The sequence below is a fragment of the Ranitomeya imitator genome, chromosome 7, assembly GCF_032444005.1.
Source record: "Ranitomeya imitator isolate aRanImi1 chromosome 7, aRanImi1.pri, whole genome shotgun sequence".
Lineage (NCBI taxonomy): Eukaryota > Metazoa > Chordata > Amphibia > Anura > Dendrobatidae > Ranitomeya > Ranitomeya imitator.
The window spans coordinates 176,595,642-176,612,877 of record NC_091288.1 but is presented as its reverse complement, the minus strand read 5'-3'; the positions used below and the strand labels follow the sequence as shown (position 1 = coordinate 176,612,877).

Sequence of the window (17,236 nt, the reverse complement as noted above, 5' to 3'; positions counted from 1 at the left end):
CTTGCATATAATTGTTTCTTTGCTGCTGGTTGCTCTAATAGGGGAAGTTAGATCTTAGGCTGGTGCGAGACGTCTAGGATCAACGTAGGCACGTTCCCCGGCTATTGTTATTTGTGTGTTCAGGTTTAGGGTCGCGGTCAGCTCAGGTTCCATCACCCTAGAGCTCGTTGGTGCTTGTCCTTTTGTGATTCCCTGCCATTGGAATCATGACAGTATAGCCGGCCAAAAATGTTTGGGCTGAAGTAGGAGGAAAAGTAGTCTGAGGAAGTTTTTTTTTTTTTTCTCCTCTGAGGTTGCTGCCTAGCCCTAATTGCAGCTTGGCTGATTTTTTTTTTTTTCCCCTCCTCTTAATCCTTGAATGGCTCTGACCTTAGCTGTTTATCATGGACGTCCAGAGTTTAGCTTCCAGCTTGAATAATCTTGCTGCTAAGGTTCAAAATATACAAGATTTTGTTGTACATGCTCCTATGTCTGAACCTAGAATTCTTATTCCAGAGTTCTTTGCTGGAGATAGATCTAGTTTTCTGAATTTTAGGAACAATTGCAAGCTGTTCCTTTCTTTGAAATCTCGCTCTTCTGGAGACCCTGCTCAGCAGGTTAAGATTATTATATCTTTCCTGCGGGGTGACCCTCAAAATTGGGCATTTGCATTGGCACCAGGGGATCCTGCGTTGCTTAAGGCCCCTTCACATTTAGCGACGCTGCAGCGATACCGACAACGATCCGAATCGCTGCAGCGTCGCTGTTTGGTCGCTGGAGAGCTGTCACACAGACCGCTCTCCAGCGACCAACGATGCCGGTAACCAGGGTAAACATCGGGTAACTAAGCGCAGGGCCGCGCTTAGTAACCCGATGTTTACCCTGGTTACCATGCTAAAAGTAAAAAAAACAAACAAACAGTACATACTTACCTACCGCTGTCTGTCCTCCAGCGCTGTGCTCTGCTTCTCTGCTCTCCTCTTGTACTGTCTGGGAGCCGGAAAGCAGAGCGGTGACGTCACCGCTCTGCTTTCCGGCTCACAGACAGTACAGGAGGAGAGCAGAGCGCAGCGCTGGAGGACAGACAGCTGTAGGTAAGTATGTACTGTTTGTTTTTTTTTTACTTTTAGCATGGTAACCAGGGTAAACATCGGGTTACTAAGCGCGGCCCTGCGCTTAGTTACCCGATGTTTACCCTGGTTACCAGTGAAGACATCGCTGGATCGGTGTCACACACGCCGATCCAGCGATGTCTGCGGGAGATCCAGCGACGAAATAAAGTTCTGGACTTTCTTCAGCGACCAACGATCTCCCAGCAGGGGCCTGATCGTTGGTCACTGTCACACATAACGATTTCATTAACGATATCGTTGCTACGTCACAAATAGCAACGATATCGTTAACAATATCGTTATGTGTGAAGGTACCTTTAATGTGGATGCGTTTTTTCTGGCATTGGGTTTGCTCTATGAGGAACCTAACCAAGAGATTCAGGCTGAAAAAGCTTTATTAGCTCTCTCTCAGGGGCAAGATGAAGCAGAAATATATTGTCAAAAATTTCGGAAATGGTCAGTGCTTACTCAGTGGAATGAGTGCGCCCTGGCTGCAAAGTTCAGAGATGGCCTTTCTGAGGCCATTAAAGATGTTATGGTGGGGTTCCCTGCGCCTACGGGTCTGAATGAGTCTATGACTATGGCTATTCAGATTGATCGGCGTTTACGGGAGCGCAAACCTGTGCACCATTTGGCGGTGTCTTCTGAACAGGCACTTGAGACAATGCAATGTGATAGAGTTCAGTCTAGAAGTGAACGGCAAAACTATAGGCGGAAAAATGGGTTGTGCTTTTATTGTGGTGATTCGGCTCATGTTATATCAGCATGCTCTGAACGCACAAAAAAGGTTGATAAGTCTGTTGCCATTAGTACGTTACAGTCTAAGTTCATTCTGTCTGTGACTCTGATTTGCTCATTATCATCCATTTCCGTCGATGCCTATGTAGATTCAGGCGCTGCCCTGAGTCTTATGGATTGGTCATTTGCCAAGCGATGTGGGTTTAGTCTTGAGCCTCTGGAAGTCCCTATTCCTTTGAAGGGAATTGACTCTACACCTTTAGCTATGAATAAACCTCAGTACTGGACACAAGTGACCATGCGTATGACTCCCGTTCATCAGGAGGTGATTCGCTTCCTGGTGTTGTATAATTTACATGATGTTCTAGTACTTGGTCTGCCATGGTTACAAACTCATAATCCAGTCCTTGACTGGAAAACAATGTCTGTGTTAAGCTGGGGATGTCAGGGGGTTCATGATGATGCACCTCCGATTTCTATCGCTTCATCTACTCCTTCTGAGGTTCCTGTATTTTTGTCGGATTATCGGGATGTTTTTGAGGAGCCTAAGCTCAGTTCGCTTCCTCCTCACAGGGATTGCGATTGTGCTATAGATTTAATTCCTGGTAGTAAATTTCCTAAAGGTCGTTTGTTCAATCTGTCAGTGCCAGAGCATACTGCTATGCGGGATTATGTTAAGGAGTCCTTAGAAAAGGGACATATCCGTCCATCTTCGTCCCCTTTGGGAGCAGGTTTTTTTTTTCGTGGCCAAGAAAGATGGGTCCTTGAGGCCTTGTATAGATTACCGTCTTTTGAATAAGATTACCGTAAAATATCAGTATCCTTTGCCTTTGTTGACTGATTTGTTTGCTCGCATTAAGGGGGCTAAATGGTTCACTAAGATTGATCTCCGGGGTGCGTATAATCTTATACGAATAAAGCAAGGTGATGAGTGGAAAACCGCATTTAATACGCCTGAGGGCCATTTTGAGTATTTGGTAATGCCTTTCGGACTTTCTAATGCTCCTTCAGTCTTCCAGTCCTTTATGCACGATATTTTCCGTGAATATCTGGATAAATTTATGATTGTGTATTTGGATGATATTTTGTTTTTTTCTGATGACTGGGAGTCTCATGTTCAGCGGGTCAGGAAGGTGTTTCAGGTCCTGCGGGCTAATTCCTTGTTTGTAAAGGGCTCAAAGTGTCTCTTTGGAGTCCAGAAGATTTCTTTCTTGGGGTATACTTTTTCCCCTTCTACTATTGAGATGGATCCCGTCAAGGTTCGGGCTATTTGTGACTGGACGCAGCCTGCATCTCTTAAGAGTTTGCAGAAGTTCTTGGGCTTTGCTAATTTCTATCGTCGTTTTATAACTAATTTTTCTAGTGTTGTTAAGCCTTTGACGGATTTGACTAAGAAGGGTGCTGATGTTGCTGATTGGTCTCCTGCGGCTGTGGAGGCCTTTCAGGAACTTAAAAGCCGGTTTTCTTCTGCTCCTGTGTTGCGTCAGCCTGATGTTTCGCTTCCTTTCCAAGTTGAGGTTGATGCTTCCGAGATTGGAGCGGGGGCGGTTTTGTCACAGAGAAGCTCCGATTGCTCGGTGATGAAGCCATGTGCATTCTTTTCTAGAAAATTTTCGCCCGCTGAGCGGAATTATGATGTGGGTAATCGGGAACTTTTGGCCATGAAGTGGGCATTTGAGGAGTGGCGTCATTGGCTGGAGGGTGCTAGACATCGTGTGGTGGTCTTGACTGATCACAAAAATCTGATTTACCTTGAGTCTGCCAGGCGTCTGAATCCTAGACAGGCTCGTTGGTCACTGTTTTTCTCTCGTTTCAATTTTGTGGTTTCATACCTGCCAGGTTCAAAGAATGTGAAGGCGGATGCTCTTTCTAGGAGTTTTGTGCCTGACTCCCCTGGAAATTCTGAGCCCACTGGTATCCTTAGGGATGGGGTGATTTTGTCGGCCGTCTTCCCAGACTTGCGACGTGCTTTGCAGGAGTTTCAGGCGGGTAAACCTGATCGTTGTCCGCCTGAGAGACTGTTTGTTCCGGATAGCTGGACCAGTAGAGTCATCTCTGAGGTCCATTCTTCTGCGTTGGCAGGTCATCCTGGAATATTTGGTACTAGAGACTTGGTGGCCAGGTCTTTTTGGTGGCCTTCCTTGTCTAGGGATGTGCGTTCTTTTGTGCAGTCTTGTGAGGTTTGTGCTCGGGCTAAGCCTTGCTGTTCTCGAGCCAGTGGATTGTTGTCACCTTTGCCTATCCCGAAGAGGCCTTGGACGCACATTTCCATGGACTTTATTTCGGATCTCCCTGTCTCTCAAAAAATGTCCGTCATCTGGGTTGTGTGTGACCGCTTTTCTAAAATGGTTCATCTTGTACCCTTGCCTAAGTTGCCCTCCTCCTCTGAGTTGGTCCCTCTGTTTTTCCAGAACGTGGTTCGTTTGCATGGGATTCCGGAGAACATCGTTTCTGACAGGGGATCCCAGTTTGTGTCTAGATTTTGGCGGACGTTCTGTGCTAAGATGGGCATTGATTTGTCCTTTTCGTCTGCATTCCACCCTCAGACGAATGGCCAGACGGAGCGAACTAATCAGACCTTGGAAACTTATTTGAGGTGTTTTGTCTCTGCTGATCAGGATGACTGGGTTACCTTTTTGCCGCTGGCCGAGTTTGCCCTTAATAATCGGGCTAGTTCTGCTACCTTGGTTTCTCCTTTCTTTTGTAATTCGGGGTTTCATCCTCGTTTTTCCTCTGGTCAGGTGGAGCCTTCTGATTGTCCTGGAGTGGACATGGTGGTGGATAGGTTGCATCAGATTTGGAGTCATGTGGTGGACAATTTGAAGTTGTCCCAGGAGAAGGCTCAGCAGTTTGCTAATCGCCGTCGCCGCGTGGGTCCTCGACTTCGTGTTGGGGACTTGGTGTGGTTGTCTTCTCGTTTGGTTCCTATGAAGGTCTCTTCTCCTAAGTTCAAGCCTCGGTTCATCGGTCCTTATAGGATCTTGGAAATTCTTAACCCTGTGTCGTTTCGTTTGGATCTCCCGGCATCGTTTGCTATTCATAATGTGTTCCATCGGTCGTTGTTGCGGAGGTATGAGGTACCTGTTGTTCCTTCGCCTGAGCCTCCTGCTCCGGTGCTGGTGGAGGGAGAATTGGAGTATGTTGTGGAGAAGATCTTGGATTCTCGTGTTTCCAGACGGAAACTCCAGTATTTGGTCAAGTGGAAGGGTTATGGTCAGGAGGATAATTCTTGGGTGGTTGCCTCTGATGTTCATGCTGATGATTTGGTCCGCGCTTTTCATAGGGCTCATCCTGGTCGCCCTGGTGGTTCTCGTGAGGGTTCGGTGACCCCTCCTCAAGGGGGGGGTACTGTTGTGAGTTCTGTTTTTGGGCTCCCTCTGGTGGTTACTGATGGTACTGGGTGATTTGTGTTCTGCTGTCTCTGGTGTCCACCTGTTCTATTAGGATTTGGGAGTTTCCTATTTAACCGGGCTTTCTTGTCATTTCCCCGCCGGCTATCAAGGTTATCAGAGTGTTTTGTTACCTCAGCTTCTGGCTTCAGTAATCTTCAGGACAAGCTAAGTTTTTGATTTTCTTGTTCCATGTTTTGTTTTATTTTTGTCTTGTCCAGCTTGCATATAATTGTTTCTTTGCTGCTGGTTGCTCTAGCGGGCTGTAATTGCTCCTCATGTTCCATGAGTTGGAACATGAGTTCAAGTAATTACAGGATGTTTTTTTGAAGGGTTTTTTGCTGACCGCGCAGTTTACTTTTGTATCCTCTGCTATCTAGTTTTAGCGGGCCTCATTTTGCTGAATCTGATTTCATACTGTGTATGTGCCTTCCTCTCATTTCACCGTCATTATATGTGGGGGGCTGCTATTTCTGTGGGGTATTTCTCTGGAGGCAAGAGAGGTCTGTGTTTCTTCTAATAGGGGAAGTTAGATCTTATGCTGGTGCGAGACGTCTAGGATCAACGTAGGCACGTTCCCCGGCTATTGTTATTTGTGTGTTCAGGTTTAGGGTCGCGGTCAGCTCAGGTTCCATCACACTAGAGCTCGTTGGTGCTTGTCCTTTTGTGATTCCCTGCCATTGGAATCATGACAGGGTATGTTCACACATCATGAAATTGCCTGTACCTAATATATCATGTATCTACAAGAGTACTTCTGCCATGGAGGTACAAAATGGCCCAATCCACATGAAGCTATGTGAATATGATATAAAATATCTCCTTCATTCGCATTGGATGTGGAATGTTCGTGATTTTGCTAAGATTTTGGAAAGCTCGAATGTGTGAATGGACCCTATGGTACTGCCATGTGCATGGAGCCTATACAGAGGCAATTGGCGTCTATGGGTCCATACTTTGCATGGAACCTGTGACGCTAGTCACTTCTCACGGCAAAGTAGCAAGTCAGAATGGTCAAGGAGTCCAAGGTCAGAAGCCAGGAGGGTACGTCGTAAACAGAAAGAAGAGACAAAAGCGTAGTCAGGTAATGTTCCAAAGTCAGAGTACCGGGAGGATAACGGATCAGAGCTGAAGGGGTTAGATAGGCGGATGGTCAGAACGAAGTCCAAGGTCAGGCAACAGATCAATCAAACAGAACTCAAAGCACAGGAAAGCAGAGCGCAGACCTCACAGGCTGAATGTACGTCTGGCAGAGGTCTGTGAGACACAGCTCAGTTAAGAAGCATGGCAAATAATTGGAATAATGAACACATGGAGACAGCCGACGCCTCACAGTCTCAGAGTGGATAGTTGAGCTGTCAATCAACAGTGACAAGCTCAACACGCCCCTGTACCAGATTAGATGGCCAAGCTGTCAATCAAAGTACTGGCAGCTTCAGCACTCCCTTAAACCAGATTGAACGGCTGTGCTGTGAGTAGGTGTGGAACCATGAAAGAATATCAGTATTACACGGAATGTGATGATTCTAGAGGTGAATCTATGTTCTAGAGGAGTGTTCCCCAACTCCGGTCCTCAACAGCCACCAACAGGTCATGTTTTTAGGATTTCCTTAGTATTACACAGGTGATAATGGCATCACCTGCAAAGGCAATTCTTCCATCACCTGGGCAATACTAAGGAAATCCTGAAAACATGACCTGTTGGTGGCTCTTGAAGACCGGAGTTGGGGAACACTGGTTTAGAGCATTGGAACATGCGTCATTTTTTTAAATTTGGAAGCCTAGAGTAAAAATTGTACAGAGCCGTAACATGGCTGTGTGAATGTGCCCTAAAATGATATTATTTCAATGTGCATATAATCCATTTCATGTTATATCAGAATTATAATTAGTTTCTTTTTCATTTAATTTCCAGATGATGAACCATCCTCGGACGCTGCTGGTACGTTCTAATTAGACTTCACTTTTTTTTCAAATCATATTTTTCATTAAAATGATTTTGCAATAACAATAACATAAAAAAATCCCCCCATCAACATATCAGTAAGATATATGCCTGTATTAATCCTAGAGATATAGAAAAAAGAAAATACCGGTTGAACATTTAAAATATATGTAATCCTGGATCAGTGGTGCTGGGGCTAATCCTGACTCTCTAAAAGATTCTCCATTATTTTCTTTTAAAAGAACACTAAATTTAAGATTGTCAGTAGAGCATGGTGCAGATCGATTTGCAGGACCAGGTCCCGTTACCTAGTCGGCAATGACTGTCTGGGATAGGTACCCAGAGGACGGCCTCCTATCCTACTCTTACTTTGATTAGACAGCCTGGCATGATGTCACATGTGTTTCACGCTGACATCACACCAGGTCGGCCAATCAAAAGAACAGCCATGGATGCCGAAAGATTGGAGCTGGTTCTCAGGGCTTCCGTCCAGAGGCCACAAATTACTGACCATACAGATGGACCAGGTCCTGCAAATCAATCAATTTGCACCATCTGTAATTGCCACTTTAAACGTTCGCTGTTGTTTCTATATACTTTAAAAATGTAAGAACTTGTCAATATTTCATAAGTGGAATTTAGTTTTTTCAAGAATTATGAACCATTTCTTCTTCTACCCCCTGCTCCCTGACCACATCATAGGGCCACATGCGCACGCTCAGTATTTGGTCAGTATTTTAGCTGTTATCCGAGCATGCTCATGTCTTAATTGAGTATTTTCGGCGTGGTCAAAATATTATGCTCAATTTCCCGTGGCTGCATCTCTCGCGGCTGTTCGTCTGCCACAACATATGCAGGAATTACCTAACAAACAGATAATCTCTACATGTGTTGCAGCTGTCGTACAGCCACGAGACATGCAGCCACGGGGACTCAAGCATATTTTTTGAGCATGCCGAAGACACTCTGTTAGTACCCAAGCATGCTCGTTCATCTCTAGAAATAACGCTTAAGGGCACTGCTCCTCTTCTCACTATCATTTTTTCTTTTTCCAGGGATACATGTGCCTTGGCCAATGATAATTATTCTGCTGTGTCTCAAAACCAATTTGTAGTGAAATGTTCAGATGATCGGGTGCCTGGACCTACTTGGTCTCCATTTTCCACCCTACCCATACTCCTGCATTCTCATTCACTGTTTGTTCGTTCATTCGTATTTCCAGCATTTTATTACAATAAAGCCTTTTGCTCTTACACTCTGTGCGGTCGCTTCCTTGTTTGCAAACTGAATAAAATATTGTAAACATTGTTTTAATTGTTACTGACATGTTTTTGTTAATCTAATTTAATACTTTAAGACATTATTACGTGTATACTGAATGTATTTGAGTATAAATATTGTTTCTTTAACCTCTGTTAACAAGGAAAATGATACAAAAGGTGCAGAGGCATAGAATGTTCCTAGAGATACAGAATTCACAAAGTTAAAAGGAACATGGGCTATGCTACCTGGATGTGGCAGAAAAAGGAAGACGTCACCGGCAGATTGAGAGGGAGGCCGGTGGTGAAAAGCCTTTGAATAACTGCAAAACACCTGCAGCAAGACTTGGTGCCAGCAGGCATTGAGGATTCAGTTTGCAAAGTAAAGTGCACACTAGACACTAGAAATCTTCATGCCCAAAGTCCAAAACACACTCCTCTACTGATCTAAAAATATAATATGCTCAAAACTATATAAATAAGCCACAGAAGTTTTGGCATTCTGTTCTGTGGAGTGATGAAACAAAACTGGCACTTTTCAGATCTATGGATCAGCAGCAGGTCTGGAGTAGAAAGTATGAAGAATTATATTGAAAAGAACACCCTGCCCACAATGAAGCATGGCGGTGGCTCAGCGATGCTCTGGGGCTGCCTAGCTTCATCCGGCACTGGAAACCTGTAGCGTGTGGAAGGCATGATGAATTCAATCAATCCTTCACCACCTTAAATATGTTCAGACATAAATGAAAAAACAATACAAACTAAGTATAAGTGAATGGAATGAAAATGACCGAAATATATTTAGAAAAAAAACAGGTTCACTAAGTGATGCAAATTACAAATCAAACACTATTAAAACAAGCTAAAAAAATAAATCCACACACATGGAATGGTGGAACATCATGGATCCCTGAGTGTGTGTATATACAGTTAGGGCCAGAAATATTTGGACAGTGACACAAGTTTTGTTATTTTAGCTGTTTACAAAAACATGTTCAGAAATACAATTATATATATAATATGGGCTGAAAGTGCACACTCCCAGCTGCAATATGATAGTTTCCACATCCAAATCGGAGAAAGGGTTTAGGAATCATAGCTCTGTAATGCATAGCGTCCTCTTTTTCAAGGGACCAAAAGTAATTGGACAATGGACTCTAAGGGCTGCAATTAACTCTGAAGGTGTCTCCCTCGTTAACCTGTAATCAATGAAGTAGTTAAAAGGTCAGGGGTGGATTCCAGGTGTGTGGTTTTGCATTTGGAAGCTGTTGCTGTGAGCAGACAACATGCGGTCAAAGGAACTCTCAATTGAGGTGAAGCAGAACATCCTGAGGCTGAAAAAAAAGAAAAAATCCATCAGAGAGATAGCAGACATGCTTGGAGTAGCAAAATCAACAGTTGGGTACATTCTGAGAAAAAAGGAATTGACTGGTGAGCTTGGGAACTCAAAAAGGCCTGGGCGTCCACGGATGACAACAGTGGTGGATGATCGCCGCATACTTAATTGGGGGAAGAAGAACCCGTTCACAACATCAACTGAAGTCCAGAACACTCTCAGTGAAGTAGGTGTATCTGTCTCTAAGTCAACAGTAAAGAGAAGACTCCATGACAGTAATTACAAAGGGTTCACATCTAGATGCAAACCATTCATCAATACCAAAAATAGACAGGCCAGAGTTAAATTTGCAGAAAAACACCTCAAGAAGCCAGCTCAGTTCTGGAAAAGTATTCTATGGACAGATGAGACAAAGATCAACCTGTACCAGAATGATGGGAAGAAAAAAGTTTGGAGAAGAAAGGGAACGGCACATGATCCAAGGCACACCACATCCTCTGTAAAACATGGTGGAGGCAACGTGATGGCATGGGCATGCATGGCTTTCAATGGCACTGGGTCACTTGTGTTTATTGATGACATAAGAGCAGACAAGAGTAGCCGGATGAATTCTGAAGTGTACCGGGATATACTTTCAGCCCAGATTCAGCCAAATGCTGCAAAGTTGATTGGACGGCGCTTCATAGTACAGATGGACAATGACCCCAAGCATACAGCCAAAGCTACCCAGGAGTTCATGAGTGCCAAAAAGTGGAACATTCTGCAATGGCCAAGTCAATCTCCAGATCTAAACCCAATTGAGCATGCATTTCACTTGCTCAAATCCAGACTTAAGACGGAAAGACCCACAAACAAGCAAGACCTGAAGGCTGCGGCTGTAAAGGCCTGGCAAAGCATTAAGAAGGAGGAAACCCAGCGTTTGGTGATGTCCATGGGTTCCAGACTTAAGGCAGTGATTGCCTCCAAAGGATTTGCAACAAAATATTGAAAATAAAAATATTTTGTTTGGGTTATGTTTATTTGTCCAATTACTTTTGACCTCCTAAAATGTGGAGTGTTTGTAAAGAAATGTGTACAATTCCTACATTTTCTATCAGATATTTTTGTTCAACCCTTCAAATTAAACGTTACAATCTGCACTTGAATTCTGTTGTAGAGGTTTCATTTCAAATCCAATGTGGTGGCATGCAGAGCCCAACTCGCGAAAATTGTTTCACTGTCCAAATATTTCTGGCCCTAACTGTATATATATATATATATATATATATATATATATGTATATATATATATATATATATATATATATATATTCAAAACTGAACAATAATATGAATAACACAAATTAAAAAATATATAATTTCACATTTATACTAAGACACTAAGCTTGCAAATGGTAATGACTACTGTATGCAAAAATAATGGTGAGACAATATTATAAGCATAACTATAATGTACCACAAAGCAAGTAGTCCTATAGCCTCTTAATGACGCCGCAAAATACCGTAAGTCTAGAGAATTGCCTGCAAGAAATTATGTATGACAGACTAACTACTAGGTGATACACTAAATCTCATGACAGATCACATGACGGCACCATCTCTGTACATTCAGTGGTTAGTATTCCTTCATCCATTGCACAAGCGTAGTATAAAAGGTTTTCCTCCCAGTCCATGTCCACCCCTTGACAAAGCACATTGTGTGAAACGCACACTGGACATCTGGACTCCCAGACATTCATGTTTAATCACTGAATAGGAGGATTTGTGGGTTGTGATTGGCGCTGCCAGCTCATCTAGAAACAGACAAAATGTACAATTGAACAGTGGTTTATTCTACGTGTTTCGGAGTACATATGACTCCTTCTTCAGGACAATACCACAATATCACTTGTAGTTTGTCCTGAAGAAGGAGTCATATGTACTCCGAAACACGTAGAATAAACCACAGTTCAATTGTAGATTTGGATGAGCTGGCAGTGCGGATCATAAACCACAAATCCTCCTATTCAGCGATATAGCTACGGTCGCATGTCGACCGGGGGATCTGCGGCAGCCGGCACCATATGCCTATGAATCTTCTACATCAGGTGAGCAGTTACATTACTGGCGAATCTAACTTTAAATCGTGAGATAAGATACTATCTGCACTTTTTCTTTCCCACAAGGTATATTACTAGACAATCATGTTTGACATTTTGTCTATAATAATCGTTTATCATTACCCTGGTCTTGCCATTTGTAAAGCATTTACATGTATATTTACTGTAGGCAGATTCTAGTTATATGGTTACTGCACACACGATTGTTTTCACTTGTTTGGATCATGATTTATACTTTAAGCAATTGAGCTTCTGTATTGTTTTGCATTTTCGCATTTGCAAACCTCAAAATAAGTGTATGTTTTTTGTTCTTGGTATTATTCATATTTTGGTAAATTTGGACTATATGTCATAGACTTTGAGGAATCCATGTTGTTCCACTGTTTCATCTCTATGCCTTTGTTTTTTTTTTATCACCTAACTGACTATTTTCAGAATATTTCATATTTATTTTGGTCATATTCATAGATACATTTAGTAATTGGTTTTATGGATTCAATCAAGTATAATGTCTTCTGTGAGGAAGCTGAAGCTTAGGCGCAACTGAACCTCCCAACAGGACAATGATCTGGTTATGAGAGAAAATAAACTTAGGCACTCAACTTTGCAGAATTTTATGATTTAATGTAGTCATCAAATTAAACGTTTTGGCCACAATAGACGGCCTTCTTCAGTAAAAATCTGCAGGATTAGAGATATGCGTGAATGACCGCATGTAAAAGTGTCCCACATCAGCACTGTAGCAGAGTGAATCTGCAGGGAAGCGAAATGTCCAAAGACCGGGTAACCGGTAATGCATGGAAGCCCAGGTGGGCGGCGTGCCGGCGTGGCAGTCAGAGACGCAGTAATCCACTGCTGGTCAAAGCAGAACAACGGCCGCCTGCAGAATAAGTCTGCCAAGGGCCGCCTCCGCAGAAGACTGAGTGTGAACGTTGTAGTGCTTCGTGAAAGTATGCAGGCTGGACCATGTTGCGGCCTTGCAAACCTGCTCTGCCAACGCTTGGTGCCGAATGGCCCAGGAAGCACCCACTGACCGAGTTGAGTGTGCCCTAATCCCCGCCAGGATAGGTCTGCCCCTGACCCGATAGGATTCTTGAATAGCTGATCGGAACCATCTGGCTATCGTGGTTTTCGAAGCAGCTAAACCCTTTCTGTGACCCTCCGGGAGCATAAAGAGGGAGTCCGATTTGCGGAAGGGGGCAGTCCTAGAAATGTACCTCCTGAGAGCCCTTACCACGTCCAAGGTGTGAAGGGCCTTTTCAACCCTATGTCTTGGCTGTGGGCAGAAGGAGGGAAGAACGATACCTTCATTAAGGTGGAAGGATGAAATCACCTTGGGAAGAAAGGACGGAGGTGGATGTAGGACTACCTTGGCCTGGTGGAAGGAAAGGAAGGTCGCCCGGCAAGACAGTGCGGCCAACTCTGAGACTCGCCTGATAGAGACATCATGCAGAGGTTCAAAAGGGGGCTCCTGAAGAACACTCAGGACCAAATTGAGATCCCAAGTCTCTAACAGCATTCTATAGGGGGGTACTACGTGGGAGACCCCCTGAACAAAAGTCCTGACTTGCAAGTCGGTAGCAATCTTGCGTTGGAACAACACGGATAATGCTGAGATCTGACCCTTGAGAGAACTGAGCGCCAGACCGGAATCCAAGCCGGACTGGAGAAATTCCAGAATGGAGGGAATTGAAAAATTAGAGGAGGGCATCCACGGAGCCTGCACCATGAGAAGAAGGCTTTCCAGGTGCGGTGATAGATGCGAGCGGAAGACGTCTTGCGAGCGCTTATCATGGTGGTAATGACTTGCTGGGAGAAACCCGCTTGAGTTATTATCCAGGTTTCAACAGCCAAGCCGTTAAACATAGGGCCCCTGAGCTCTGGTGGTAGATCAGCCCTTTGGCGAAGTAGATCTGGGCGGTCTGGTAACCGCCAGGGAACGTCGGCTACGAGTTGAACGAGCTCCGTGTACCACGCGCGACAAGGCCAATTCGGGGCAACTAGAATCAAAGGAACCCCTTCCATCTTGATTGTCTGGATTACCTTCGGTAGTAAAGGAAGCGGAGGCAACACATACGGGAAGTGGAACTAGTGCCACGGGGATATCAGCGCGTCCACTGCAATGGCCTGGGGATCCCGAGAAGGTGCTATGAAGTTGGGAACTTTTGCTTCAGTCTGGACGCCATCAGATCCACGTCCGGAGTCCCCAGCGAAGGTAAATCTGCTGGAAGACCTCCGGATGGAGTTCCCACTCTCCAGAGGTGAGACCCTGACCGCTGAGAAAGTCCGCCGCCCAGTTCTCGACGCCTGGAATGTGCACTGCGGAAATGATGTAGTGGTTGTTCTTGGCCCAACAGAGAATGTGGGAGACCTCCCGCTTTGCCGCTGTGCTGGGGGTCCCCCCCTGATGGTTTACGTACGCTACAGCTGTGACATTGTCTGATTGAATTCGAATTGGGTGACCAGCGAGGAGGAAATGGAAACGTCTCAGGGCAAATCTGATCGCTCGAATCTCCAAGATGTTTATCAGAAGTCTCGACTCCCGAATGGTCCAATGCCCCTGGGCAGTGCGGTGGCGAAATACCGCTTCCCAACCGAGGAGGCTGGCATCGGTAGTCACCACTAGCCAGTGGGTTGGGAGAAAGGACCTCCCCTGGCTGAGGGATGATTCCAAAGTCCACCATTTGAGCGCTTGCCTGATCCGCGGGGGCAGAGGACATGGCCGATCGAGGGATAAGGGACTCCTGTCCCAGTTGTCCAGCAGAGCCTGTTGTAAGGGGCAGAGATGCAGTTGAGCGAAGGGAACCGTTTCCATTGCAGCCACCATTTTTCCCTGGATCCTCATGGCAAACAGAATGGAATGAGGAAAGGGACGACAAAGCGTCCGGGTTCCCTGCTGAAGTGGTTGGGCCTTGGACCGAGGAAGCAGGATCAGCCCCTTGGACGTGCAGGATCATGCCTAGGAAGGAGATCCGTCGGGCTGGAACGGGGAGGACTTGTCCAAGTTGAGCAGCCAGCCCAGGCGTGAAAGGGTATCCAAGGTAATGCGGACCCTTGCTTCGCAGGTGTGATAGATGACCTCCTGATCAAAGGTCCGTCCTAAGTATGGCAACACGACCAATCCTCAGGAGTGAAGAATGGCCATGAACTTTGTGAATACCCTGAGCACGGTGGCAAGGCCGAAAGGTAAGGCCATGAATTGAAAATGGTCCTCCTGGATGACAAAACGCAATAACCTTTGATGTGGCGGGAAGACTGGGATATGGAGATGAGCATCTTTGATGTCTATTGATGCTAGAAACTCTCCTCTCTCCAATGAGGAGATGACCGACCGGAGGGATTCCATCCTGAAGTGCCAGACCTTTACATACTTGTTCAGGAGCTTTAAATCCAAAATAGGGCGCATCGTTCCGTCCTTTTTTGGAACAACAAAGAGGTTTGAGTAAAAACCTCTGAATCTCTCGTGTTCTGGAACGGGAACAATGACTCTGTTTTAACGGAGAGATTCGATGGCGCAGTGAAGTGCGCGAGACTGAGCTCCTGAACTTGGGAGACGAAAGGGAAAAAAAAACTGTGCTGGAGGAGAGTCGGAGAACTCTATTTTGTAACCAGAAGACACCAGGTCTCTGACCAATTCGTCGTGGATGACGGAAAGCCAAACATGTTGAAAGAGAAGCAGGCATCTGCCTACTCTGGTGGTGTCATCCGGAAAACTCCCCGAGTCATTGTGAAGGAAATCTGGAGGGCCTGGATCCCCTGGTTCTGGGTTGCTTAGGCTTACCTCGCCAGGACTGATTCAGCCTGTATGAGGGCCAAGGGTCTCTCTCTGTACGTGGAGATCATTCTGATCTGGACGAAGCCGTGGAGGAAGACCAGAAAGGGCTATTGCAAAAGGGCCTAAAGCGAAAATGTTGCTGACGCTGAAAAGCAGTTTTAGGCCTGTGCTGCGGGAGGAATTTGCTTTTCCCTCCTGTAGCATCGGAAATAAGCTGGTCTAGTTTTTCTTCAAACAGATGTCCGCTCTGAAAAGTCAGAGAAATCAGAGACTTTTTAGAGGAGGAATCCGCGCGCCACTCTCTAAGCCATAGTGCTCTCCTAATGGTGACGTCTAAAGACGTGTACATCACATAGTCTCCAGCCACAGCGATTTGTTTGGCGAGATCCATCGCCTCAGACGGAAGAGCCTGGTCCTGAATAGATTTTGCAAGGGCATCTGCCCAGAAAACCATTGCCTTTGCAACCCATGCCACAGCGAAGGAAGAGGATAAAGAGGAACCTGAGGCTTCATATACTGAGCGAGCCAGGGAGTCTATCTGGCGTTCTGTGGGATTTTTAATTGAAGCCCCATTAGGTACAGATAAAAGCGTTTTGGTAGCCAAACGCGATACCGGAGGATCTACTATTGGAGGTTCCATCCAATCTTTAACAAGATTTGTGGAAAAGGGATACTTCAATCCCAAGGCATTTTTACCCGTAAAGCGCTTATCCGGTCGCTCCGTGTCGCCGGACTATATCTAAGAAATCCGGATGAGAGGCGAACACTCTACGGGATCGCTTGGTTCTTGTAAAGGATACCGCATGATCCGGAGCTGAATTAGGGTCATCATCAACCTTTAACGCATGATTGACAGCTTCAATGAGGGAATCCACAGTCGATGGAAACTCCGGAGAATCCGGGTCCAAGGACACCTCAGACTCATACTCAGAGTCATGATCGCTGCGAAACTCTGGAGAGGGTGAGTGAGAAGTGGAGCTACCAGCGGCTGAGTGGCGTGGTCAATGCTCAGGAGAAGTAGAGCGGATCTGTTTTTTGGATGTCCGTACCATGTTCAGGTGAGAGCGGCCCCAGCTGGCCAATGATTCCCCTGTAAGGGAGGGGTCTCTTAACCCAGGTAAATGAGTGCCCTGCTCCCCAGAGGGGTCATGAAGGGATTCAATCGCTTTGGCCAGCAAAGCCATGGATTGTGACAGTGACGCGGCTCACTCAGGGGGGCTAGATACACTGGGGTCGGTAGCAGCGGAGGGCTCCTGGGCACATTGGGCATCAAAGTCTGGGCAGAAAGAAGAGATTTGAGGCCAGGGGAGAGGAGCCTGGCAGGTGGTACACGCAGTAAAAAAGTGGTATGAACCTTTGTAGCCTTTTCGGCCCTTGACTGCGACATGATGTATCCCAATATAAGTAAAAACGCTGCTAGTGGAAGCTATGAGGGGTAAAGCTGCGGGGAAGCACCTAGTGCAGTCTCCTTACCCAGGTCCTGTGTCCCGCAATCAGATGAGGCGGTGCGCTGAGTAGGGGAGAAGACAGGCGTCCAGGGCTTGCACGTGTAGAAAGCGGCCGGAACAGCGGTGCTGTGCAGGGGAGATGGCTGCCGAGATTTGG

At 45.7% G+C, this 17,236-nt stretch overlaps 1 protein-coding gene across 1 annotated transcript in view; it reads left to right on the top strand.

Annotated features, from left to right (window-relative positions):
* LOC138645920 (uromodulin-like) overlaps window positions 1-8,471 on the top strand; it is a 44,658-nt gene extending 36,187 nt beyond the window's left edge. The window contains exons 16-17 of the mRNA XM_069735401.1: window positions 7,134-7,160; window positions 8,219-8,471. Of these exons, the coding sequence (XP_069591502.1) occupies window positions 7,134-7,160; window positions 8,219-8,277 (86 nt within the window). The 3' untranslated portion in view covers window positions 8,278-8,471. The remainder of the gene's footprint in view (window positions 1-7,133; window positions 7,161-8,218) is intronic.
* The last annotated feature ends 8,765 nt before the right edge of the window (window positions 8,472-17,236 follow it).